The 26032-nt window shown below is 41.1% G+C and overlaps 1 protein-coding gene across 3 annotated transcripts in view; it reads right to left on the bottom strand.

The window, feature by feature from the left end:
* Positions 1-25545, bottom strand: part of spidr (scaffold protein involved in DNA repair) — a 33886-nt gene extending 8341 nt beyond the window's left edge. Inside the window, exons 1-12 of one of the 3 annotated variants that reach the window (XM_085805589.1) lie at positions 25422-25545; positions 24872-25033; positions 24003-24066; positions 23398-23591; positions 22555-22697; positions 19458-19693; positions 18228-18331; positions 16532-16751; positions 11473-11677; positions 10271-10515; positions 3746-3904; positions 961-1048 (exon numbers count right to left, since the gene is read on the bottom strand). In XM_085805589.1, coding sequence (XP_085661715.1) covers positions 961-1048; positions 3746-3904; positions 10271-10515; positions 11473-11677; positions 16532-16751; positions 18228-18331; positions 19458-19693; positions 22555-22697; positions 23398-23452 — 1455 coding nt within the window. In that variant the 5' untranslated portion in view covers positions 23453-23591; positions 24003-24066; positions 24872-25033; positions 25422-25545. The remainder of the gene's footprint in view (positions 1-960; positions 1049-3745; positions 3905-10270; positions 10516-11472; positions 11678-16531; positions 16752-18227; positions 18332-19457; positions 19694-22554; positions 22698-23397; positions 23592-24002; positions 24067-24871; positions 25034-25421) is intronic. The other 2 variants (XM_085805588.1, XM_085805590.1) reach the window with 2 other exon arrangements.
* Positions 25546-26032: the final 487 nt, after the last annotated feature.

The following is a 26032-nucleotide window of genomic DNA, read 5'->3' as shown; positions in this document are numbered from 1 at the left end:
GCTTAAAAGAACCTGCAAACATGTTTTCTCCATATATGTGGAATTGTATTTTGCAGCATGTTTCTTTACACTGCTTATGTTGAATTCTGCAGGTTCAGACATTTTCCTCATTTGACTATTAGCATGTGCTTTCTTAAAATGCATTGAGTTCTCAGGGCCAAAAAACTTTCCACTTCTTTAAAAAAAAACTGCTTTGAAAATCTGCAGATCTAAGCACTTTTCCCCAAATGCTGCACATGTATATTGTTCTGTTTTTTTTGCACGTGTTGTGCAAGTTGCGGTACACTGAGGTCTGAGGGCCAGCTCACTTTTCAGCTCTTTACTTTTTACCTGTTATCTTTGCGCATTTTCAGCAATGGTGCATTTATTCCACTACTAAAATAAAAAGTAAGATAGGCACAACGTTGGCCTGGTTCCAGACACTGTTACGTTGTGCACACTGGTGGTGACCCTTATTGAAATTAATATAGCAACTTTCCTGTCAGATCTGATGTGATTATGAGATCGATTAGTCAAAGTGATAGAAAAATATCTCCTATACTAAATTCATGATTTGCTTTTCTTTTTTCTCTCTCTGACAAACATGATAAACTAAATACATTTAGAAGATAAATAAATAATAGTTTGGTCAAAGATTTTTCTCATCTTTCCAAATGACTTGTTCTGTCCCATCTAAAAAACAAAGACATTCGGTTTACAGTGTCGTATAAGAACAGAAAACTCTCACACAAATCAGTATCGCATCAATCAGTCAAAAAAATTTGAATACCAACCTGTTGGGCTAATAAATTCATCATGAGTTTGATTTTCTTAAATTTTATAGACCAAATTATGTTTCATGTGACAGTTACTCGAGAAAATAAATCAGCATGAATCAGTGTCATATTATAAATGTGAATATTTCCAAACCAAGGCCTCTCTTTGGGAAAAGCACAAATATCTGCTGTAGCCAGAACTTACACTTGATATGTCTGGAGTGTCTCCATGATCTTTGACAGGCATCACTTGAGGGCACAGACTGTCGATCAGGCTGAAAAGCCTGGTGCGCCTGAGAGTGAAACAAAAAAAATGGGCAAAAGAGTAAGGCACTAAAAAGTGGATGGGGGGTGGGGAATAAAGAGAAACTGGTGAATAAGTGACTTCAGTGAGAAGACCGAGTTTTTACCGCCAGTTTCACTCCCAGTGAAACATGAATCTGTTAAGACAGAGCTCGTACTAACGTCACCTAGAATTAACAGAGAACATGCTTGGACTGGCAGAGCAGATACACACAAAAACTGTTTTCACAAGCAGGTTCAGAGATTCTGAAGGGTGGGAAAAGAGTTCACACCCAGTGTAAATCACATTATTATTGTGCTACAAAACTAACAACGTTTAGAGAGGGGGAAGAAAAGCGATTTCAAACGTCCGCTTCTCTAGTGCTTGATTCATAACATTTAGCTTCTCTCAACACAACCTTAATCTCAGTAATGACAGATAATACTCAGGCACTCAAGGCATTACATTCACGTCAAACAGGTACTGGTCAGAAGGATTCAAACGTTAGAGAAGGGACAGAGTAAAACTGGTGCAACCTTGACAGGAAACATCAATCTCCTGTTTCATTGTATGCTTCTTCTACTAAGGACTTGTTGAGTTGAGGGTGGCCAGCCAGTGTTACTTATTCATCCATGTGGGCGCTGTCATATCAGCCAGTGGTTAACAACCTGTTAGTCAGCCTGTAATCACAGAGTTTCTTTGTGTGGAACCGGTTCTGCAGACCATTCAAGTCCAGTGAGGCCTGCTCGAGGATGAGTAACGACAAACTAACAGCACTCACTCGAGGCATTTTGATTTGACACTGAGCTTGTTCACTTGCTTAAAGAACGTTTATGTTCATTTAGTTTCGCTGCTTTAAGCTGCAGTTTAAGCTGGTTAGTTATCTTAAAGTCTCACCCGCCATCCTTACAGGTTCAACATTTTATCTTTATTTAGTTGGCACATGTCCAGGAGTATGCGACTTCCTGTTAAAGTCACTCCTTTTCATAATAGTAATGTTGACAGAGCACACTACCAACAAGTGACGGAGTGGCTTCTAATCTTTTGTTTAGAAACAAAGATATTCAGCTGTGAGCTGCACGGGATGAGGGAAAAGTAGTAACACCAGTATTTGTGAAGGAGGAGTCAGAGAGTTTTGTTTCACATTTTTAACTTGAAAGTCTTATTTTTGTTTAGTTAATGAACTGATCGAGTTTTAATAACCAATAGCTCTTTATAAGATTCTTCTTGTGTAATGTTTCTGTATCTTTTGGTTATGAACCCCCTGTACAATCTTTGCACCTTTTTTTTGTTTTGATTTTTGAATTTGAATTTTTAAATCATCTGCACAAAGCTGCAGTCTGCAGACGGTTAGCTTAGCTTAGCATAAAAACTGGAAACAGGGGAAGACACTGATTCTTGCTCTGTTCTGAGGAAATCCTCAAATCCACTTCATCTGCTTCAGATCAATTAGTATTACCATTTTCTTGGCTGGGTGCAGTGACATTGTCAAGTCTTGTTATGAGTGTGAGGTCAATTAAGGAATTTCAACAGGCATTTGATGTAAAAGCAACCTCAGGGAGCTGTGCTGTCTGTGTCATGTTACCTCAGGTACACGGGAAGAAATGCAATCCAGGGAGTTTGCTTTGACTTTTGAGGCTCATGTGACACCAAACTACCTGCACAGCAATTTAGGCAGGATTTTTAATCCGCTTCTTTGGAAAGTTATGACGACAGTCATGAACAATCAAGTCACAATATTTAACTGCATTGCATTTTTTTTTTTTGGCAATGTACAATGTTTTTTTGTTTTTTTTATTACCTTAATCTTTCTGCTAAGCTGAGCTAGCCGTCTGCTGGCTGTAGATTCATATTTGACAAACAGACACTGTGGTAGTATCAAGCCTCTCATCTTACTCTTGCCTGGAAAACAAATAAGTAAAAATTCCCAAAATGTCAAACTATCCGTTTAAGGTATGAATTATTAGTATATGCTTAGAGGTCCAGTTGTTTCTGAGAAACTGGGGAAAAATGTCTGGTTTACTCCAACCAAGTCCACGTGTTTTTCCACTTGAACTAATGCGACAGCCCATGTGTGAGCCCTGAAGATAGTCCATCCATCACAGCGTGGCCACAGACAACCTCCAGAGACATTATAGCATTGAAAATACTGAGGATGTAAACATGCCCCCAGCCTGTTTCTAAATGTTCCCATGGCTCTTCTTCTAACTGCTTCTAATCTGGGACCTTGAATATGGAAACTCACAAGGGACACAGAGCTTGCACCTCGGTATCACTTTACATGTAAACACAGTGGCAGTGCTGGCAGGACAGCATAATGAGCTGCAAACACTGAATTCTCATTGTGTTGTCAGTGTGGTTGGTAAAGTTTACAGAGGGGCATTCAAGGATAAAAATGGGTGATTTGCTTGTGGTTTAAGATAATTGAAATTCACAACAGAAGGCACCAAAGGCAGAGTCCACATGTGGGCGATGGTTTAATTTGAGGTCCACACGCTAGTTTCTATCACAGGTATTTACCCAGGGCTGTTGTCCTGGATGGCAAAAGGGCAAGATAAGATAACCTGTGACATGGACGAAACCCGTATCCTGATTAGGTATTTGTCGCAGGTTGAAGTTTACCTATGGCTCTGGACTGAAGCGCAGGAGAAAAGCTATCCTCATTCAGCATGGAGGGATAAGTACACAGGATTGTGAGGGGTCTCACCTTTCTCGAGTGACCCGCTGCACCACTTTAATGCCTCTTAACACACAAGTCTTCCCCTGCCACTCGTGGCAGTAGTGGATGAGGTCGTCCTTGCAGGGCAGAAGGTGCAGCTGGACCACGCTGAACATGCCGCAACCGTCCTGGACGAGAACACACAGCCTGGGGAAACATAAACACACACGCACACAGAAATAAATCATTAAACACCACATGCAGAGACAAAATTGGACTGATTGGATACATTACTCCAAAGATTAGCATCTATTAATCATTTATTAATCATGAGATTTTCTGTTTACATTTCTTATTTCTAAGCAAAGTGCAAAGTGTGTATCCTCGAGGCATAACAACAGTGTTGATTTTGCTTCCTAATGAAACATTTGCTAAAACCAATATTTTGACTATTTTAAATACTGCTTTGTTTACTAGTTTGTAGTCTTGCTGTGTCTTTCCTGGTCTTTTAACAACTCCGTCTTTGTGCAGGTTCACAATACAAACAAAACTGTTACTCACTTCACGTAGGAACACTGTTCCCTCTCTCTACGAGTGGTCAAAAACCCCCTATGGTAGCTAAGGTTGAGAGTCATTATTTACGGTATTATGAGTTTTCATACGGCACCTTCTGTTATCAAACATACAAAAGTAGGAATATTATTTCTGTCGAAAGAAAAATAGTACTATTCTGCATAATGACCTTTAAATACACTGAAAAAGTTTAAATAGCAACAGTTTACCCACAAGGTTTTAATCACTGGACAAGTCCTGAGAGTCCACTGAATAATAAAGGTTATAATTATACAGATTAAAAGTTAAATATATATACGTATATTTGCGCAGCAAACAAGTTAGCTGACTCTGTATGTTTTTTGGGGAACTTGAAACATTTGTTGTGCTGACTACATTTCTTTTTGCTTTGTATGTTGCCTTTGTTCTGGCGTATATAAGATTCATTTTCTAAGGCACTCTCACGAGTAACACAGTATTAATCAATTAAAAAATACACAATAAATATATGAGGAGATCCTTGAATGTGTTACTACAAGTATTTGAATTTAAAATGCTATTCTAACTCTACTGTATTATTGTTGTTGTTTTTTTTAAACACTTGCACCCAATGACACACTAACAACACACACGGGTTATGGGTTAGTCATGACATTTGGAAGTGTTAACACTAGCGGCTGGTTTGACAGGCTACTGCTGACAGAAAAGACCTTTGGCCTACAAAGTTGTGAGGCAGTAAACTGCAGTGTATTCCTTCACCCTGCTGCTCCCAGAGCGCTCACAGCTTCAACTGCTATAGGCTCTAATATCTCAGTCAGTCAAGCCCAGACACGGCCCTGTACAAGCCCTGAGAGTAAACAGTGGAGTTCATATCCCCTGGTTTGACAAGCAACGTCCAGGGAAGAAGAGGAGGGAGAAATAAACAGGGAAGAGGGAGGGGGACCGTCAGCGTGCCCATCATGCATGTGCGTGCATGCGCATATCCCAGACACCGAGATCATTTTGAGACTGTTTTCAACCACCTGATAGGCCTATAAATGTCATGTGTTGGTAAACATGGGGTCTGTCTGTGTTTGCTTTGAGAGACCTGGAAATAGATATCTAAATAACATTCCTGACATGACTTCTGGTGGCGTAGGCCGACATTTCAGCCAAGATTATTCCCAGTTGTTTGCCTAGGTCACAATCCAAAATCAGACCTACACAACGCCTTATTAAAACAACGAGGAACATTTAACATTCAGGCACGGTCTGTAAACACAAGTGCAAAGTTCAAAGTGTAAAAGGGTCGCGTTAACATGAATGGTGTTTTTTAAATCGACGGTGAATCTTTTTTTTTTTGACACATCGTAACAAAAGTTGTAAAAACAGATGCCTCAAAACAATGTCACTCTTCAAAGTCAAACGTGTTCACATTCTTTAAAGACAACACCTGAGACTTCACTAGGAGTGAGCTACAGTCCTTCGATGAACCTGAAACTTGAAATTGTAACCAATGGGGTGGCGTTTACCTCACTTGGTAGAGCAGCCGCCCCATGTTGAGGCTACAGTCCTCACTGCAGGCGGCCCCGGTTCGAATCCCGCATCGGGCAGCCCTTTCCTGCATGTTATTACCCCTCTCTGCCTCCCCATTTCCTGTCTCTCTCTTGACTGTGCTATCGATTAAAGGCAAGAAAAAAAAGAAAAAAATTGTAACCAATAACAACGAGAAGAAGAGGAAGTCCATCAACAACTTCTACAGTCATGTCCAAAGACTAAAACTATTCATAATCCAAGATGGTCATCACATGCACCTGACGGCCACCACCTACTGTACCAACCATATCTGCTGCAGCTGCCGAAAAATACAAGAGTACAAAATTACAAGTGTGACAGTGAAAGATGGAGCCACAGACTGGATGTAGCCTCCATGACATCACCCAGAGGTTTCTGATGAGTGTTTTTAAAAGGTCAGATTGGGCCGCTTATCTGTCGCCTGAGTCAACTCTGTGCCAAAAATGGGCGAAAGGGGAATCGTACGCGACGTGGAGCTGAGACTCCGGTACGTCACCACATGCAACCGACAGCTAGCACCTACCAACCATATCTGCTTCATCTGCCGAAAAATACAAAAGGTCAAAATTACAAGTGTGAAAGTGAAAGACGAAGCCACAGACTGGATGTAGCCTCCGTGACATCACCCACAGTGTTTTTAAAAGGTGGGATTGGACCGCCATCTTGCACGTACCCAATGCCGCCAAACTCTGAGCCAACTCAAAAATTGGGCAAAGAAGAAGCGCACTCAAAGTGGCCCCACCCTAAATTATGCTCAACCTTAAGCCTAAATGAGATCCAAACAAGTTGATGGTGATGATGATCATCATCATCATGAAGGAGAAAATTAGCTGCTGAGACTAAAACTGTTTTTTTGTACCAGGCAGCAAACATGATGACTTCATAGTGGCATGTGAGTTTATGGGGACTGACTCACTTTAGGAGTTGGCCTCAAGTGGCCATTTAAAGTAGTGTCATTTTTGGTACTTCCATGTTGGCTTGGAGGTTTGACACTTGGTTGGTGGCTGTGTACTGATGCTATAATTTGCTACTTAGCAAGAGGAAAAAAAAAAAAAAAAAAAAAAGATTTCTTCACAACCCTGCTATCCATCATGCTCTTTTCTTCTCATGTTTTTGGGGCATTATCTTGATCTGGGTGGAGCCCTGGCCAACCCGTCTGTCTTTCTCTCACCTTTCTGCAATATGAAATAGCCTACTACTTCCTGCAGTGCAGTATTGTCCTAATAATGCATCAAAGGGTAAAGTAATTTCATCTAACCAGTTAACCAGTTCTTATTCCCAGAAAAGGCTTGTTTTTATAAAGAAATATAAATGCTTTTACAGTTTGGGGGAATTTTTTTTAATGTACAGATGATGTTTGTGCTGTTTAAAGATATTCACTTTTTAAAAAAAAGGGAGGGATGAAAATTCCCAAACTTCTTCTAAACTTTTGACTGTTAGTGTAAATTCACTTTCACTTTAAGTGGAGCTTGTTGGAACTTGAGAAAAGCTCGGTGTGAAAACTGATAAGACACTTGACAGACAGAAAAGAAAAGGGCGATGAGACTTGTGGTGGTACCAGCTTGACATAAACAACCACAGCTCTGTGCAGTCCCCTCCTTTTAGCCGTTCACAGCCCCACTTCCTCAAACAGTGACCCCTCACTCCTAAAAAACCTCTGCCATTGGCCAGTTTTAGTCACAGACCATTTTCAGGAATTTGTTATTGTGAGCGATCACAGAAAATTCTCAGCAACTCAGGTTTCTTTCCAGGAACTACGATCCACTGAGTCTGTGCAAACACATACACACACGCTCCTTCACACACGCGCGCGCGCACACAGTCACACCGTGTACGCATGCAAGCCCACGCACATGAACATTACTTGGCAACACACTAAGTAAGCGACCCGCACATTGAGAATACAGCAGAGAGGCCTCATTGGTGGGGGGCGGACAGGCGGGATTCCTTCCTATGCGTTGTCCACCAATCAGTGCAGGCAGAGCGATAAACACGGTTGTAACAGGATCCTTGCAGCACATTGTGTTCCTTCTCCACCAGAAAAAAAACACAACTAGCCTCTCCTCACTTCCTGCAAACAGTTAATCTTCTTGTTTATTCTTCTCTGAATTTACGGGAACTTAACATCTTCTTCAGGCATAAATATCATACTGGCCTCACTCCCCTGTGTGTTAACACAGAGGCTAAACAACAAAAGGATCAAATGAGCATGCTGACCAGGGGAGTGAGTCATAAAGGCTGGGGACACAACATGAGAGGCACAAACTGTCCTTGTCTTTATACAGAATGAGGCCAGTGGGCTGCGAAGTAAACTACCCTGCTCTCCACAGAGCAGACATGCATCCTGGAAAAGTACTTAAAGCAAAACATTGTTGTTCCGAATGTTGTTATTTCTGCACAGCAATTCAAACTGAAGCACCTCATGAAAAGGCACAAACGTTATAAGACATCAGGCATTTAGTTACTTTAATCAATCACTAAACTATAGAAAAAACTAAATGGTAAAAAAAAAAAAAAAAGAACAGAAAATGTAGAAAAGCAGACATGTGGTAAAAGTTGAGGACTTTCTAGAAGACAATGTTCTGACTTGTCACAAGATGTGGGGATGGTCACCCAGATATTTTGAACATGAGCCCTCGTGATCACCTCCTAACCTCTGCCCCACCTCCATCCTTTCACTACCGACCGAGCCTGCTGAATCCGGTCAAGTTAAGAGAGAAACAGAGGAAAGGGGCGGGAGAGTTTCCGGTCAGAGGGCGGTGTTTGTTTACCAGCCGCAGAAGCAGCATGGCAGGAGCGAGTGTCATATTACAACTGCTGCTCATTTAGTCAGTTAGCTTGTCAGCTGACCAGGGCTCTCCCTCCCCTCACCACAGAGTCGCCCCTCGGGCCCCTCCACTCAGAGAAACCAATACTTTACTTTTATTACTCAGCAAAAGGACAAAAACAACAAGCTCGGGGAGGGCCAGGCAACTTCTGGACATGCTTCAAATAGAACAGTCACTGATTCATTAACTATAACAAGACCACTCGAGTGAACCTCTAAGTCGTTTCAACAACAGAGGACACCGAACAGCTCGTACTGGATACAATAGGCACTTGTTTTTATCAAGATAAGACTGATAATAAGAAATATATGACTGCGCTAATAAATACTTTTATGTTTGCAATGGAAACAATTACAACATATAATGGGAACGGTGTCAAGAGACAAAACCACAGATTATTATCATCCAACTCAACAGAACAATTAGCATCTTTTAGTACACAACCTGCCGGCGCTACACTGTAGACCGGCACTTTTAGCGACTAGCTGGCGGCCATGTTGGACCACTTAGTGGCGAGAGAGTAAATTTTGGAAATTTTATTTATCAGCTGGCCCAAAGTACGCCTACAAAAACAAACACTAATGTAACTCCCTGTGTTTTAAATACATAAATAGGCAACTGTTGGCTAAGAAATTCATCATAACAACTTTATAAGTTGATGTCTCAGTGTTTTGTTTACAGCTTGTTGCACTGCCACCAAGTAGAGTGAAAATAAAAATAAAATAAATAAACAAAACAAAACAAAACAGAAATAATAGTCCATTTCTAGGGCTGCATCCAACCTTTATTCTCAGATTACTGATTCATTTTTTGGTTCTTCATTTTATCTATAAAATATCAAAAAACAGTTTTAAGAAACTTCATATCTCGTTTGGTTCAACCAACCCATTCAGTTTACAACCCAAACCTAAACTCCTCACATCTGAGAAGCTACAATTAGCAATTATTTGGAAATGTTTAAGACGTTTTATATGATAAATTGGTTGTCGAAATAACTAACAATTTTCTGAAGCTTGATTGATGGATCGATTAATCGATGAAAAGCAAGGCCCAGTCTCCAACTTCAGGTTAACTAACCAAAGTTAAAATCCATCCATTCAACACAACTATGAATATTTTTGCAATCCTGCGGCAGAGAGGAATGACATTTTTACATCCATCCATAGTAAAATATACTAGTGTTTTCTTTAAGAGCTGTTCTACCCAGCGGACTGTGAGTGGGCACGGGTTGAACTCTGTTTTCTGGTGCACGAGATTCTGAAAACATCATGCTGTCTTTCCTGAGACTTCGCCAGAATCTCTCAGAGGGGCTGGATTCAATTAGAAGTATTTGTGTCCTTTGTCAAGCAATGCCATATGGCTGGAGACAGAGTGAGCACTTTGTGGGGCCTGCTGCTCTGTGAACAATAGCTAAACCACTGAGACACACATTCTGCCACCAAGGAGAAGCATGCAAGGCCCGAGACCAGGGAAACCAGCATGCAATCTTTTACAAAAAAAGAGTCATTTAGATTGTGGGAGAGAATCATACACAGGAGATAACATGTGATTCATTTTCATTTTTCCCAGTCTCTTTTGGCTTCAAGTACAAAACCAAAGTCCTCAGTGGGCCACCAATTATCATCTTGTCCAACAGTACCTGGTTTTCCCTTTCTCTGCTGGAGGAGGATCCGAGGAAGACCTGGTGGGAACTCTGGGTTTGAGGATGGACAAAGCAGAGCTGTCAGGCACCGGGATGGAGAAAACTCTCTGGACAACCACCTCCACTTCCTGCCCCACGCAGCCAGCCTGGCCCAGTCCCTCAATAGCTTCCAGGAGAGAAAGGCAGTGTTTTGTCAAAACCCCTGGACCTCCAAAACTGCAAAGAGCATCAGGGACTGCATCCTGGAGAGGAGAAAATTAGATGACACCTTGCATAAACTCCATATAACAGTTGAACCATTCAGTTGGCCAATTATGATTAGGAAAAAGTTCTAAATAATTATTAAAGTAAAAACCCATTATGGTTTCAGCCCATGAAATGTGAATTATTTGTTGGATTCATCTTCTCTGATATCAAACTAAATATTTGGGTTTTTCTTTAATTGTTATTTCATCCATTTTTTGACTATATTTTATATCTCAAACAAATAAACTGCAAAATAAGGAGCTGATTATCACATTGAATGGTAATCGTTATTGCCATTTGCATCATCCAGTTATACTCCAACAGTAAGTAATCTTAGCCCATGGTTTTCTCTATGTCTAGTTCAATGCCAACAAAGATCACAATCATATCTTCTTCAGAATAAGGGCGTGGCCAATGGTGCCATGTTTTCCTTGTGTTTCTCGCTCACTTGGGTTAGTTGCTAAAAGCAACAGAGTTCTAAATCAAACATCCATATAAATCAAGGACTTGATATTAAAGCAACAGAGACGGACTGTACCTGTACTGTCAGATGTGGGTTGGGTGCCTCGTGTTTATTATTCTTTGTGTAACAAGAAGTGTGAAATGAACCCAGTGAACCCTGCAGCAAAACCTGCTGTTCACACAGTTACACCTGTGAATTAGTTGAACTTCTTAAGAAAAGTGCACACCAAGCGTCCCAGTGTGTGATGATTCAGTTTCATTTTTATAGGCATAAACAACTAAACCTGAGCCAAACCTTATGGCTGGACGCCAAAGAATCCTGTAAGCTAAACACTGAGGGTTTATCACGACACAGGCTGTGTTTATATGCTAATTTATTGGATTGATTTCAGTTTTCTGTCCCACTCTAAGTGTTCACGCACTTGCAAAGTGGATGACAAGGTGACAAGAGACAAGACTTTAGCGTCAAGACGTTGCAGCTAAATACCCACCTGTCTGGCGTCGCTGTCTGCAGCGGTCCTGCACATCTCCAGCAGGCTGAATATTTTACCCAAGTAATACGGCATGCGTCTCTCCGCTGAGAGTGAGCATCTTGACGCGGCCATGTTGGCGGGTTTGGAAGCAGAGACGACTTTCTGGCTGAAGTGTGTGTTGAGAATAATATCGCAGCTGAAGCCCTCCACAGAGAGATGTTGCCTATAGGAAACAAAGATAACCAGTTTTAGATTTAGAGCAAAGACTTCTGATCATACAACTCGACTTTTTCAATTGCACGGCACAAAAGATTTGAGTTGAGTTTGGTTCCCTGAATTCATGGTGAAATTAAGCATCTTTAAGGTGTTGGGCAATGATAAACAGTCAGCGTGTTGAGATAATGTTGATAGCAGATGCAAAAACTCAAGATTTTACTTTAAACGGAATAGGTTGTTGCAAAAACGTAGGGGGGCTGACAGCTCCAGACTTTTGAATGTCAAACTCAGATAAGGTGCCAGCCACCTCCACAGGTCTGTTCACTGTGTAAAATGCATTAACCTCCTCCGAGGCAACTTAAAATACACAACGGATGCATTCGTCCTCTTTCACTGAGGTAAAGCATCATTTTCCATGTAATTGAGGCTCTTCTTAAAAGGCTACACCTCGCAGCAGTGCACAGCTTGATTGAGAACATTTTCCAAATGTGACATCATCTGTGGAAAAATACTTCAACACCCGACACAATCAAACAGGCTGAGGGGTTTGTTGATGAAAAACACAGAAATCAAATGCACAGAGTGCGTACGTGTGGCCTGAAGGGCTGTTGTGCTACGCTTTAATTTTAACGATACCAGCGAAGATTTCACTCATCTGTGTGTGCCAAGAAGGAGATGATGGACTGCTCCTTAAAAACAAAACAAAAAAACGTAGGCAACATTTCTGGTCAAGTGTTTCAGCTCAACCACACCAGTGACACACACCTGAGTGGTACGGACCCTGAGAGTGAAAGAACTTGAACGACAGCCAGATAATTACATGGCACGGTGTTTGTAGTCAGGTTTGAGTTACGACTTAATTTTTTCCACATGTGAAGAAGATAATGGTGTGATGATGGCTTATCACTGACTCAGAGCCAAGTGCACTCTGTGACTGGAACTGCCGTGCACGTCTCAGCTCGTCCCAGAACTGTGGTGATAGCTGAACCAAAGAAATTAAACACACTGATAAGTGGGAAGAAAAAAGGAGATTTGTTTGGACATACAGTGATAACAAGAAGGGATAAGGATATTTAGAAACCAAATTATTATATACACACAGCTGCCAGGTTCAGGTACACCGTCCTAAAAGGAAATGTAGCTGTGTGTGCCCTTGATGGAGGTTAAAAAGCTCAGTTTCGGTTTTAAGAGAGCTATCGTAGAGAGGTTCTGATTTAATTCTATAGTAATAGTGAAGGCTGCAGTTTGTCATTTTGTTGATTTTTTTTTTTTTACCATTTTTGATGTGCACTAGGTATTAAGAGTAATTATACATATATAAATATATATACACATAAATAAATAAATACAATGCAGTATTAAAGATATTTAAACAGAACAAGTTTGACTTAACGCACAGGTGTGTACAAACTACAACATCACAGTCGATCTATATCTATATATCTATATATCTATATATATCTATCTGACGCTGTGGTTTGACGCCTAAACTTCTCAAGGGTAGAATTTACTGCTGTGTTATTTGTCCTTAGTTACACTGCACATACAGTCCCTCACATTGTTCCACCTCGGTACTTGTGTCGTTAAGCAAGGTGAATTAAAGTATTATGCATTAGCCAAACGGAGTACATACTGTATACCTCTCCATGCCAGTGCAGACACAAACGTGACTCATCTATTAGTCAGTCAACCGAAAATTAGACTTTTTGACAGCGAATAATTTTGAGTCATTTATATGTAAACATTAGCTGGGTACAGAAGTTTTTGTACTATATTCCACACCTATGGGTGTTCATGGAATGAGTTAATTCCATTATAAATGCAAGGAGGAATTTTGTAAGTGGATGCAATTTAAAGCACCCTTAACTTGTGAGATAGGCTCTTTTTCATTGTTTGCATCCATAGAGAAGAGAAGGTAATTAATAAAAGTTATAATTGGAAAACTAGAATTAATACTTTGTCCAATCATCCAGTTACGCTCAATAAGCCTGTCAATTCTTGAGTTGTGGTCAAAATATGCATTTTGTGCGATCACAGTTACCTTGACCTTTGACCGCCGACATGTAATCAGTTCACCTTTGGGTCGGACCGTACCTCTGTATGAAATGTCAAGAAACTGCCTTAAGGCCTCGAGTCGTTACAAAGATATTCCATTCACGAGAATGGAGCAGAGGGACGGAAAGACGTGATGAAGACAAAATGCCTCTGGCCACGACTGTCACTACCACGGAGGCATTAAAGAACCTGTAGCAGTGCGAGAAGATATCCATAAAATACCCCCAGAGAGCAGCAGTGCTGAAACTCTACTATCTTGTTTTACAATGGGGGAAAAAGTGATAACATTAGCGCTGAACTTCAGTACAATATTCAGATATAGTATGTACTGCACTTGAATATTTCCATTTTATTATCTTTTAATAATAACAACTCTACTAAATTACATCACTCCACCACCACACCTGACTTAACTTATTTGATGTGTATCTTTTATTTAGAAATCAAATGATCAGTTTATGTGACTAAAATATTATATATTCAATTATGCTACATGAATCAGTACTAATGATCTAACAATATAAGAATATACACTTTATCATATTGATTTATCATGATGAGGACTTTAAATTTTGACACAATTTTGAATGAGGGACTTCAAGTTTTATTTTTTCTAACTGCGGTTGTGCTACTTAGTAATGGTATGAATACTTCTCTCATCACTGCTGCTCCAGTTTCCAAACATGATACATGCATACTTATCTCACCTGTGAAAAACCCAAAACAAGAGCTCAGGTTATGATTGAGCCTGTTAGCGACTTTATCGCTTCAATATCTGAGCAGCGATCAGTCATCAATAGAGGCTTTAGTTCAGTGTTGGCAGAGCGGAACGTACTGTTCACAGAAACAGGTACAACGCCCGTACAGGAAGTGTGACCCCACGGTGAGCAGGTGAGTGGGCAGCTGTCATCATCAGACAGGTAGCTGGGTTAAGGAGTGGCCCCGGCTGCTGGCGTCACAGCTCGTAAGTGAATAATCCCTGCAGGTATTTCCGCTCAGTCCGTGGCCCACACTCACAACGAGGCGTGGGAGGTGGGAGGAGCCAACCTACTCACTGCAGGAATTACGGGGGAGGTAGAACCTTCGAGTGTCACACAGGAAGCTCATAAGAGGAATTTTACCAGCCATGTCGATGGTCTGAATTCTGGGTTTTTCCACTCTGGCCTTTCCTGTGGCTGTAAAAAAGTTGGATCAACTAGTGTCTCCTTACAGATCATGTAGTTTGTCATCGGCTTTTCCCGATGGTGTTTGTTTTGTTATGATTCAGAGACTTTCTATTGAGTTAAATTATTGATCGATTTAAAATGTAAACCAAATGCAGTAACTTCTGAAAGTAATTTGCTCTCAGAGAGGATTAAAGGATGCATGTTCACATGAGAAGTAATTCTTTGAAAGAATAATTGGATGTGTTTTTTTTTTTGTTTTTTTTTTAAGGGTGGGTGGAGAGGGGGTCTCAGCTCTATTTTGTGATTTCAGGAATAGAATACAACATGGAGGGGAGAGGTGCAAAAGCCAGAGATACTCTCAAACCGCCATGTGTTTTCAATCTCAGCCCTCTGGCTCCCTCCACTCTCTGCTCCCAAATGCTCCAAAAAATAATCCTACTGTGTTTTTTCCCCGGCTTTGCTGGAAATGACCTAACTACTGCCAGGAAGAGGAATGTGAAGCATTCCCTGGAGCTGTTCGTGACGTCAGAGCGCAGAGGAGGCCCCTGCGCTTCCGCCAGCCTGGATATTCCAGAGCACTCTGAGCGCAAACTCCCAACAGCTGGAGTCAACTGTTGCTGCCTGCGCCAGCTCCAAAACAATCCCACCCCCATCCCACCCCCCACCGCTCCGTATGTGAGGGATTGTTCTTCACATCTGGGCCTTTGCTGCTCTATCTTGTGAGCTCAGTCAGAACATGATGTTGATGCTTAAAAGCCCAAATAATTAGCTTTAATTATGATTGCGGCAACATTATTACAAAATTTGTGTTTTCCCATGCTTAATGAGCATATTCATCTGCAGTCCACCATTGTGCCTCCTCAGCATTATTTTGTGAGCGCTTGTCAGTCTTGTATTGTGCAACTGCTGCTAACACTTGTCTTTTTTGTGTAGTTTTTTTTGATCGCCTGCCAAGGAATGAGTAACTTTAGAATGAAAAAAGGAAATGCAAGACAATAAATCAATAGCCAATCAACAGAAAATGAATCAGCAAGTAAGCTGATAGCTTTTCTTTGTAAATGTTGGGTGGACAAAAAGGAAAAAAAAAAGCCATTCATCTTTTATGACATGCATTTTTCTCTAGTGACCAAACGATTACTGGGAAACAGTTATCAGTGGTCATTGTTACTGAATCTGACAAGATCAGAGTTTTTCCTGCAGTTGGTGCTTTGACAGCAGCCAATTTCAGAGTCTGCTGCCACCTCCAAATACCCACATATAAGCAGTTGTATGTGTGCATGCACAAAATGTGATTTTCTTTTCAGCTATCTACAATTGGCCGGTGCTATGCTCATGGGCTGAACCAGCATTGTTGAGATGGTGCTGTCAGAATTGGGTTCTTGTTTTATATGTTTATTTCCTGTGTTTGACTGACTTGGAAGTGTGGCTCTGTGTAGTAATATCTTTTTTGTGCCATTAATTTAATTACATCTACTCATTCTACCTAAAAAACCCAGTATTTACCAATGCACTGCAGGTTTCCAAAGTGCTGTAAAAGTTTGCACATGCATTGCTCTGCACAGTTGGGGTCAAACATCCTGGGGAAGTAATAATGAGCAAATAGGTCACATTTTAGGGTGACACGTATTGAATCCTCTCACCATGGCGGGTAAATGTGAACAATATCTCTGGGTGCAGGCATCAGCTGGGCTGCGGTCTCTCTGTTGAATAACACCAGCGTACGAGCTCTCTCCTCAGAGCCGGGGTTGCTGTGTTGGTGGCCCCGGCCGGGGGGTTGGTGGAGCTCGCAGTGCGCCAGTTGCATGCTGCACTCCTCCTGAACCTCCAGCACCTCCAGCACCAGCACACCAGGCCTGTCCACTGGAGAGCAGAGCAACAACAACACAGATGTTTTGTGTGTGTGTCCATTTCAGCGTGTGTCTGTGTACAGAGTGTACTCGTGCTCTCACGGACTCTTGCTCCCTGTGGGACTCATTATGCATTACGAGAGTAATTCACTTTTAGCATCAGAACAATTTGCACTGCATAACTGTGAAGCTGTTAGTGACTCAGGCTGAGGTGGATATGAAACGGAGTAAATCCCACTGGATGAATGTGCAAATGTTTGGAATTTTACCATGGCTCTGACTCTGCTTTTGGCCTGGACAATAAAGTCGACAGATAATTGAGAAGAGCAAATCCAGACACTGCCCTGAAGCTGGAAATCATACACCTAATAGATAAGAGCAACACGGCTGTATGTAAATTTTGTGTGTAAATCCGAATGCACTGAAACATGAAAACTGCAACTGCAAGAGCTGACAGCCTTTGCAGTTCAGTGTCAGTGTCTCGGTATGTAAATCCCTGAATGTGGCCACAGGGGGGGGGGGGGTTAATATGATAAGCATAAATCGCTGGAGAGCTATTGAGTTTTAACATGCATTTGTCCAAACATGAATGTTAAGTGCTTCATTTGTGCTCAGTGTGTTTAGGTCCCAGGTTACAAAATCAGCAGAACAACCTCAGGCAGTGGGCCAAGATGCAGATAGTACCAGAGTCCTCCTCTTGACCTATAATGATCTGATAAGTCGCAGGCAGAGCATTATGTCAGGAAACAAATCAAAGGGCCTCCTACATGTGCAAGTGCGAGTGCTCTTACATCACACGCCAAAACTACTACAACCAAGATAAACAGGTGTCCTACAGAGGTATGATCATGTTGTGTCAGAGTGTTGTTATTAGTAAGAATGTGTCAGGAAGTGGAATAGTTGAAAATGAACAAACTTGTTCGTCTTAAATAGATAAATAGATCTATATTAAATAGATCAACAGAACCAGGAATCTTCATTGCAACAAATACTGATTTAAAATGAGGTCAAGTTAGCATAACCCTCCACATTTTAACCCTGTTAAACTATTTACACGAATAAAACCACTGACTGACCGCAAACTCTTAAGCTGCATCGAGTGGGTGTTTTTGCTTTTCCACAATCAACTGTCACTTTTGAGCCACTGCTCGTGTCCTATTATAAGGAGATGCTTTAAAACGACGCAGCACAAGTGGTTTGGTACACCACGGAAAGGAAAAAAGAAACAAGACAAACAAAAGAACTAGGCAAGCAGTTTCCTGTCACCTACATACTGAGTTCACAGTTCAGAGCCGCAGCCTACAGCCAGCACTTCCTCAGCGCGGCCTCTCCATGTGATCACACCTGCCAAGAGAGACGGCTTCATCCCACTCACAAATCAAAGTTCATTGTTAAACTTGAATGGTGACTCTGAAGTGTGTATTTGTGGGTCGACTCGGCGACGTGATGTGATGTGAAAATGCAGTAGTTTGGTGCGATGTTGGATCACCTGTCGCTGGTGCTGAAGTATCAGAGACGGACTGGTGCCTCCAGAAGCTGATGGCTGACCTCTGTCTGCACTGCAGGCGATTCAGCCTCTCAGCAAAACCTCCACTGTGCCACACACACACACACACACACACACACAAGTACACAAAGACACACACAGATATAGATGATGCGATGAGATAAATCACATTGCAAATACTCTGTGAAGAGGTGCACAATGCAAAGGGGAAAAAAAGAGAGATTTTCTGATGCTGACAACAACAACAAGCTGTCGAAGACTACAGATTGCCATCTGTCAGATTTACAGAGGCTTCAAGGTGCCAGTGACATTTAGCAGCCATGACACCAGGTGTCCCTTTCATCATCTAGTTCTAGTTTGGAAACATTGCAGCCATAGTTCGACTGTCACCTGACTAAAAGTTATGCATCTTGTCTGGTTTTTCTACTCCGCCTACACTCAAGCCTGACACACACCTCTCTGGCCTCTTTATTCAATATGACACATCTGCCACAAAATGTAAATTCATGAAGATGATCATGTTTGATGATACATTTTTATAGATTGTAATGTACATGAAGTTGTAGGTAGTTACTTGACTGTACTTATGTAGAAATGTGTTTCCATTGTCCGCCTCCTTATCTTTGTGCCTCATGGGATGGGCAACACACTAGTAACACCTCTTACTATGAAGAATTTCCATTACAATTTCCATTTCTCAATGATAAGTGTAGAGTTAAATTAAAATGTGAACTGAATAATATCATCGTTGTAAATGTGAGGTGCGTGGCTGTGCTGTTGTGATGCACTCCCAAAAGATTTTACAGGTGTACCTAATAATGTGGCCACTGGATGTGTGTGTATGCAACATGAGGTATGAGCGCACCGAGTAGATTCACATGAGTAATTACAGTTTCTCCATTAATGTCATGGAGTCATCTCGTAAAATTAAATATTTAGCCTGTAATTTACAACTGTCGAGTTTTTTCAGGCTGCTGAGTCAGCTTTTTGTCCCACAGTTATCGCTGACCTCATGTTGCCTCGCATCAAAATTACCTTAATAAGTTAACACAGAATTTTAACTTGGGTGGAAGGAGGGGGCGCTGGTATCGGATCGGGGATCAGTTAGCCAGAGTTGAGATATGAAAACTAATACTAGTTTGCATATCTCACACAAGAGGGAAAAACCTTGATCTGTGCATCACAAATGTGACTTGAGCATCATTTTCCAACCTTTGAAACTTCCTTTTCTTTTTGGCGGAGTCCTCGGGAGTCTTGGACTGCCTTTCCAGAGGTTTCTGAGGTGTTTGCAGCATCGCCTGAGCGGATCTGACCCAGTCACTGACTGACCTTCTGCTGCCCTCACCAGTTTGGAGCGGAGAGCTCTCAGAGTCCAGTCGGCTCAGGGCCATTGTGTCACCAATGTTTTCTCCATCAGACACATAGCCTGAGATCTCCAGCTCCGCCACCTAGGGATAAGGTTATTATTATTATCATTATCGACTGATCATAATAACAACCACACAATAAAATAAATAAACAATAAAATGATAACGTGACCCAATTTGACCCAGTTTTAAAATATTGTTTTCATAAATGTACCAGTATATATCAGAGGGACTTTAAATGCTTTAAGTGGCCTGAGCTTCAGTAAATTAATAATGAGTCATTTGAGATGGAATACAAATCAATACACATATTGATGCTGCCGACGACAACATATTACACGTACAGGCTGATTAATGAACAAGACATGGTAACAAAACAATCTTTTTTGCTGCATCACTGATAAATACACCTGAGGGGATCAGTTCTCATGGAAAAATCCATGAGAAACCTGAGTTCTTGTCATGTGCTGACAAGACCAGCATACCAGCCTCTGTCAGCCAACGTGCTGTCTTATTTGAATCAACTTGACCCTGCTAGGCAGCGTGCCAGCAGACGTCACACTCTAACCAGCCACAGAGAAAAAGGAACACTATGTTCCTGGCCCCGGCTCAAAAATGTTTTCACCCGGCACTGAAAGCATTGTAAGTGCACAGCTCAGCGCAGGCTCATCCACTTGCATGTTTTCCTGGACAAACAGTAGTAAAAAAGACTTTTATAGTCCCCGCAATGTTGACACGGCCCTGATCTGGCAAAAACCTGACGCGGTGGAGGTTGTACTTCGGGGGCCTCGGACGGAGCAACACACTTGGTTTGGGAAGTGGCCATCCTTGTCGATCTTGAAATGCAAAGTAGCCCTCACAGCTCCGCCTATCCCCTCGCAGCGCTAGTACAATAACACAAAAATCTGGCAGACATACATCAAGTGAGTCAGCCATGCATTTATCTGGAGTAATAAACTCTGACTTGGACTGGGATGTTCCCCCTCTGTATCCTGTTAGATCCGGTTTGATTTACAATTGGCAGCATATAAGCACTCTTTCCCGGCAGAAAACAACTAAAAAAAAAAAAAAGTCAAACTAGATTTTTAGATTCTGTTGTTTTAATTGAATGGAAATCTACTGTTTGCATGACAAAATGAAAACACTGGAATATAATGATCAATGGGCATAGGCACATACTAAATGCACCTGCTGCATTGACAAATATCACCGTTACAGTGAGTGAATGATAACTAATCAACCTGTCAAAAAGACCACATGCATACATTCCTACACAATCATATTTGAGAACTAAGACCCTAAAGTGTCTGTCTTTCTCGTGGGCCTCTGACCACAAGCGTCCTGTTAAAGGGGATCTTAAATCTTCTTTGACACCATAGAGCTGATAGCAGCAAATTAAATTGTGACAAAAGGAAGTAGCAGGGTCTGTGGGAGTGATGTTAATCTGTCAACGGGCTTCCTCTCTACAAACAGCCTGCAAACTCAAGAGCTTCGTCACAAGACAGTGGTTAGTGAAATTCATCCTGCGTTTCACTGCTTCACTTCACTAGAGTTTAATTAGTGGGCACGGTGTTGCGCTGTGATGTGATGGATCCAGTGATTACTGGGTTAAACTAGAGCTACCCTCCTTCAATGACACTTTCATAAACCGCTATCTAGACAACCGCATCACCTCAGCAATTTGGCCACATCTAGTCGATCAATTACAAGTTGTAATGTGTGCTGCGACAACCCACGTGTGTGGTCCTGGACCTGAGCAGAACGACTTCACCACACCTTGTACATTCTCTCCCTACCAGCCCTGCCTTCAACAAACACTGCTCCTGAATGACTTCTCAGAACAACAGTCAATCCAATCCTCCAGAGTGTACAGGTGGACCCACAAGAAAAATACAGACTCCAAAGATAACACGTTAATGAAATAGTACGAGAGCAGTGAGTAAATGAGTAGTACATGCACTTTATTACATTCAACTGCTTTTTCAATCTATTGTCAAATAATAGCAAGATTAGCAACAAATCCCCACATATGAGAAGTCTGAAATCACAGAACATGTGGCACTTAATCAACAATAATAGATAATTATTGATTTAGTCTGTGTAGCTGTGTAAAGCTAGACTATAATGTTTTTACTCCATTGAATTAGAAAATATTTAGTTCTTTACATGTTTGAATCTCAGGGGAATAAAAAATCTCTCCATTTAAATACAACAGAAATTCTTTATCTTGAACACACTAACTACTGCATGAGACATTTCACTGCATGTTAGTGTATAAGCATGCCCCTGCCACAGTCTCTCAGTGTTTTATTGCTACCGCAGCTTTTGAACTTTGACAGTTTGGAGCCTGAATCTATAAAATAGTGAGTGCACCTACTGGTTTGAGCCTGTCAGGCCCTTTAAGGTCATTAAAAACACTCAGCAATACTCCATCTGGTGGAGCAATGGTTAAACATGCAACTAAAACAAATTATATCAAAACAATTGAAAACGTATATGAAGACATGAAGCAAAACACATTTTGTAACTATTTTGCATCACTCTAAATAAAACAGGCAACACAGCCTTTCACTCAGTGTAAACAAGAGTTAAAAATAAAGCCCACCAGGTTGAATGCACATAGTAAACAGAACATTATCTGGTGTCTCGGCGCACTCTAGGAAAAGTACTGACACATGTATTCTCTTACAATAACTGCATGCTCTGGCAGTTAACACTGCACTTTTAATTTGAAACACTTTGGACCATAATCTGAGGAAAATTGGATTGAGACGGCGTTTCAGAAGGTGCATAGCCCCACCTAGTGTCGTCTGATACGAATAGCACCCTTAACAAAATGACAGTGTTGACATCACAAACAGACCGGTGCTGGTTGGGTGAAGCATCCGTTTCATGCAGGTCTTTATTTTAATCTTCCATCAGAATAAGTGTAGTTCACTCACATTTGCTGGTTTAGGCAGCAACTCCTGTGGCTGTTCGTTAGAGGACTCTGATTCACAGTCTGAGATCTGTTGCCCACTGTCCTTCTCAACATCCTCCTCAGCCTCGTCCAGATCACTGTCAGTGTCTATAACAAAGTGTTCATCTAAAGAGAGAGAAGGATGGAGATCATGGTTTAGCTGTAATCACAAGTCAAATGCATAACAACTAAAAAAAAACTGTGGTAAAGGCCAGTAAGTGGATCCTGAGTTTAACAAATGTGTCATCACCAATGTAAACTATAAATCAATTTGTACCTAACAATCAGACTATCCTCATTTAACTAAGAAAACATAATGCCAAACTTTATAAGAACTGTGTTAAGGACCTGGCAGGGCTCCAGACTGCCCCTAAATGCAGGCATTTTGCCCCTAAAATTTGAGACGGTGAAAGTAAAATTTTCATCTACTTGCACATGTGCAACCAGGAAATTTGCTGTTTTTTGTTGTGATTTGTTGTTGTTTTTTTAACACTGATGAAACGTGGAAGATCTGGTGTCTGTCATTACAGGTGGCAGGCCAATGTGTGAGGATCATGCATGAAAAATCTCTGAATTAGGGGCCACTGTGCTCCTAGTGAATAAAAAAGTTAGCCTTGAGCCAAGCCTCAAGCTTTACGTTTTTTGACTTTGATAAACTTGCTTTGATTTAATTTGTCACCACTTCAATTATTTATTGTTCTTTTTATTTATTTACATGCAGATTTGAGCTTTGTAACTTGAAAATGAGCCAAATAAACTGAACCAAAAACAATGGTCAACTCTTGACAAGTTGAACTTCATAGCTTTGACATCAGACTTGAATTACCTTTATCAGCAAAACGCATGCGCAGGTCTCTGCTGTAAGACTGTATGGGAGCCATGGATCTCCCTGATCTATGAGGATGTTGATGCTGCGGTGCAGCAGCTCTGGACTGATGCTGCTCCTGTGTCTCATCGTCAGACGGTTCACTGTCACTGGAGCTCCACGCAATGTCCACCGGGTCCTTGTTTTGGTCTGCACTGGGCAAACACATAGATAAGGGGATGATATCACAGTTATTATCAAGTACAGCTAATGAAAATAAAACAAGAAGTCTGCCGTCATTAAACTGTCTAAATGAGAAGTTGAAATCTGTTTAAAGAAACACTACAATAAGAATAGGTGAACAAGATTAGAAGAGTAACCAGAATTTAATGCTACCTTTCAGTATTTTACAGTTTTTAATACTTTGTTAGATTCTGCACCAAAGGGATTTTGAGATTTATTTATCCAAAAAGAGAATTTATGAAGGGTGCAGATATTATGGGTGACTGTGGGGCTACTAATGTCCCATACTGCAGAAGCCTACAATGTGATTACACTGATGATAAAATATCATATCACTATACGTCCCAGCCCGAAACACTCCACTAGTTTAAACAATAAATTACCTAAAGAAGGGGTCTGTGCTAACTTTTTCAGTGAGGACAGTTTTCTTCCTGATGACTTGAGGTTCTGCAACAAGAAATGATCAACACCATTGACAATATTAGTGCAATAGGGCAATAATGTGAATTCATAATGTGAGTGTTCATCAAATTTAAGACCTTTACTAGTTATACTGGTCAAAGAATAATGTAAAAACAACTAGGGCCAACAAGTATTTATTATAATTTAAATACATGAACGCACTGATGTTTTGATCACATTTTGCTTACATACATCCTTAATATGTATATAAAAAAGAATTCACTCATGTACCAACCACTGACAAGGCTTCTGGGGCAGAGGTTCAGAGGCTGGAGGAATCCCAGGGCCCTTGAGGGCCTCTGTATGAAATGTCTGTTCATATTTGTAACTTGTAACAGTCATCTAAATTGTTCAACTTCTTGAGAAAATGATTTCTTAGGCAGGGCGTATCTGTAGCAATACAACACTTATGGTGCAGACAATGTACAGCAATGTTGTGGCACATTTTAACCTTTAACAAGAAAAACTGCAGCTCCTGCCATTTGGATATTGCATATTGTAATTTTATTACATTGCGAATATTAGTGCCTCCCTATGACCCATTGTCTCATAAAGCATCAATGCCTGCACACATAATAATGGAAGAAGATAGAGGAATGGACTGACCAACTAAAAGATCAAAATGAAATTGTTCTTCTATTTATTTTTGCGTTATTACATCAGACAATGCCAATGTTACTGTCAGCACCTGTGAACACTTCAGACTTTTTGCATCCTTTGGTGTCTTATTTTGCACTGTACAGGCCTGCAGATACCCTGGATGCACTAAACTTTATTGAACTGTATTGACCTGTATCGCCGGCGTGTCCAAAAAGCTGTCTCCAGCCTTCTCCCAGCTTCTGGCCGAAGACACGGATGAAAGTGTCGGCGGCTCTCTCCCCACTCTGTGCCCACTATGTTCGACATCATCCGGGAAGAAAACACACTGTATGTCCTTGAAGTACTTTTTACGCTGCAAAGAGGTAAAGAGAGGACCAGATGTAAAAAACAAAAAAAAAACAAAAAAAACGTTAATCTTCACTAAAACAAACGACTGGTTTTGTAATTTAGCGTCTATAAAGTTAGCCGTGATGCTGCGGTAGTCATTTTACCGGGGTCCGCCGTACCAGTGCAAATGGTATTGATTAACTATACTTTGGTGTTAATAATAAACATGTACATGTCGTGAACTATGACCGTGTGGTGTCTCCACCATGGATGTATTATATTAACGGTCTCCACTCATTTGTGGGCGGGCAGTGGCGGATAACGTGTGTTGCTAAAGCTAACTAGCCACTGAGTTTAGCGTTAACTGCTAGCGGGTTAGCTCGTGCTAGCTCGTTAGCAGGCAGGTAACTTACCTTTCTGGAGGACATGGCGACAGCGTAAACTAACTTCAGACCACTGCTGTTGTTCACGTGTCATACATTCAGCCCTGTTTCATTAACCCATCGCTGAGGAGCGGTGGTTTCCCAGCTGCTAACTAAACATGAACAACACAAAAAGTTGCAGCGGTTTCACAATCTGAAAAGGGGTGTGTTTGATTATTCAACAGCGTGGACCGCAGGAGGGCGGGGCCCCTCGGTGCAGGCTTCCCTTTTGGCTTGTTTCCACTGCTGTGATTTATCTAAACACATGAAATAAAGCTGTCTATTGTGGGATACTCATTGTCTACTTGACTTGACTTTGTCTATTTCTGCCTATGCATCTTACCTCCCTTTCACTACTTCTCTGCAAAAAATATTATTAGCCCTCTATTGCATGAAATATTACTAAGGCATGGTAAAAAAAAAAAAAATGTTTTGCATGTTTTTATTACTTAAAATTGTCTACAATATGCAATCGTGGAAAGTCCCATAAAGTCAACATTTTTGACCAAAAACTAATTTTATTTAAAGCAACACTCAACAAATCCATCTCATACTCAACCAAAACTAACAAACAAACATTTATACAATAAAAACATTGTATA

Source organism: Trachurus japonicus, chromosome 17, assembly GCF_045865225.1.
Source record: "Trachurus japonicus isolate A0001 chromosome 17, Traja_1.0".
In the NCBI taxonomy this organism is placed as follows: Eukaryota; Metazoa; Chordata; class Actinopteri; order Carangiformes; family Carangidae; genus Trachurus; species Trachurus japonicus.
This window is presented reverse-complemented; position numbering and strand designations above follow the sequence as displayed.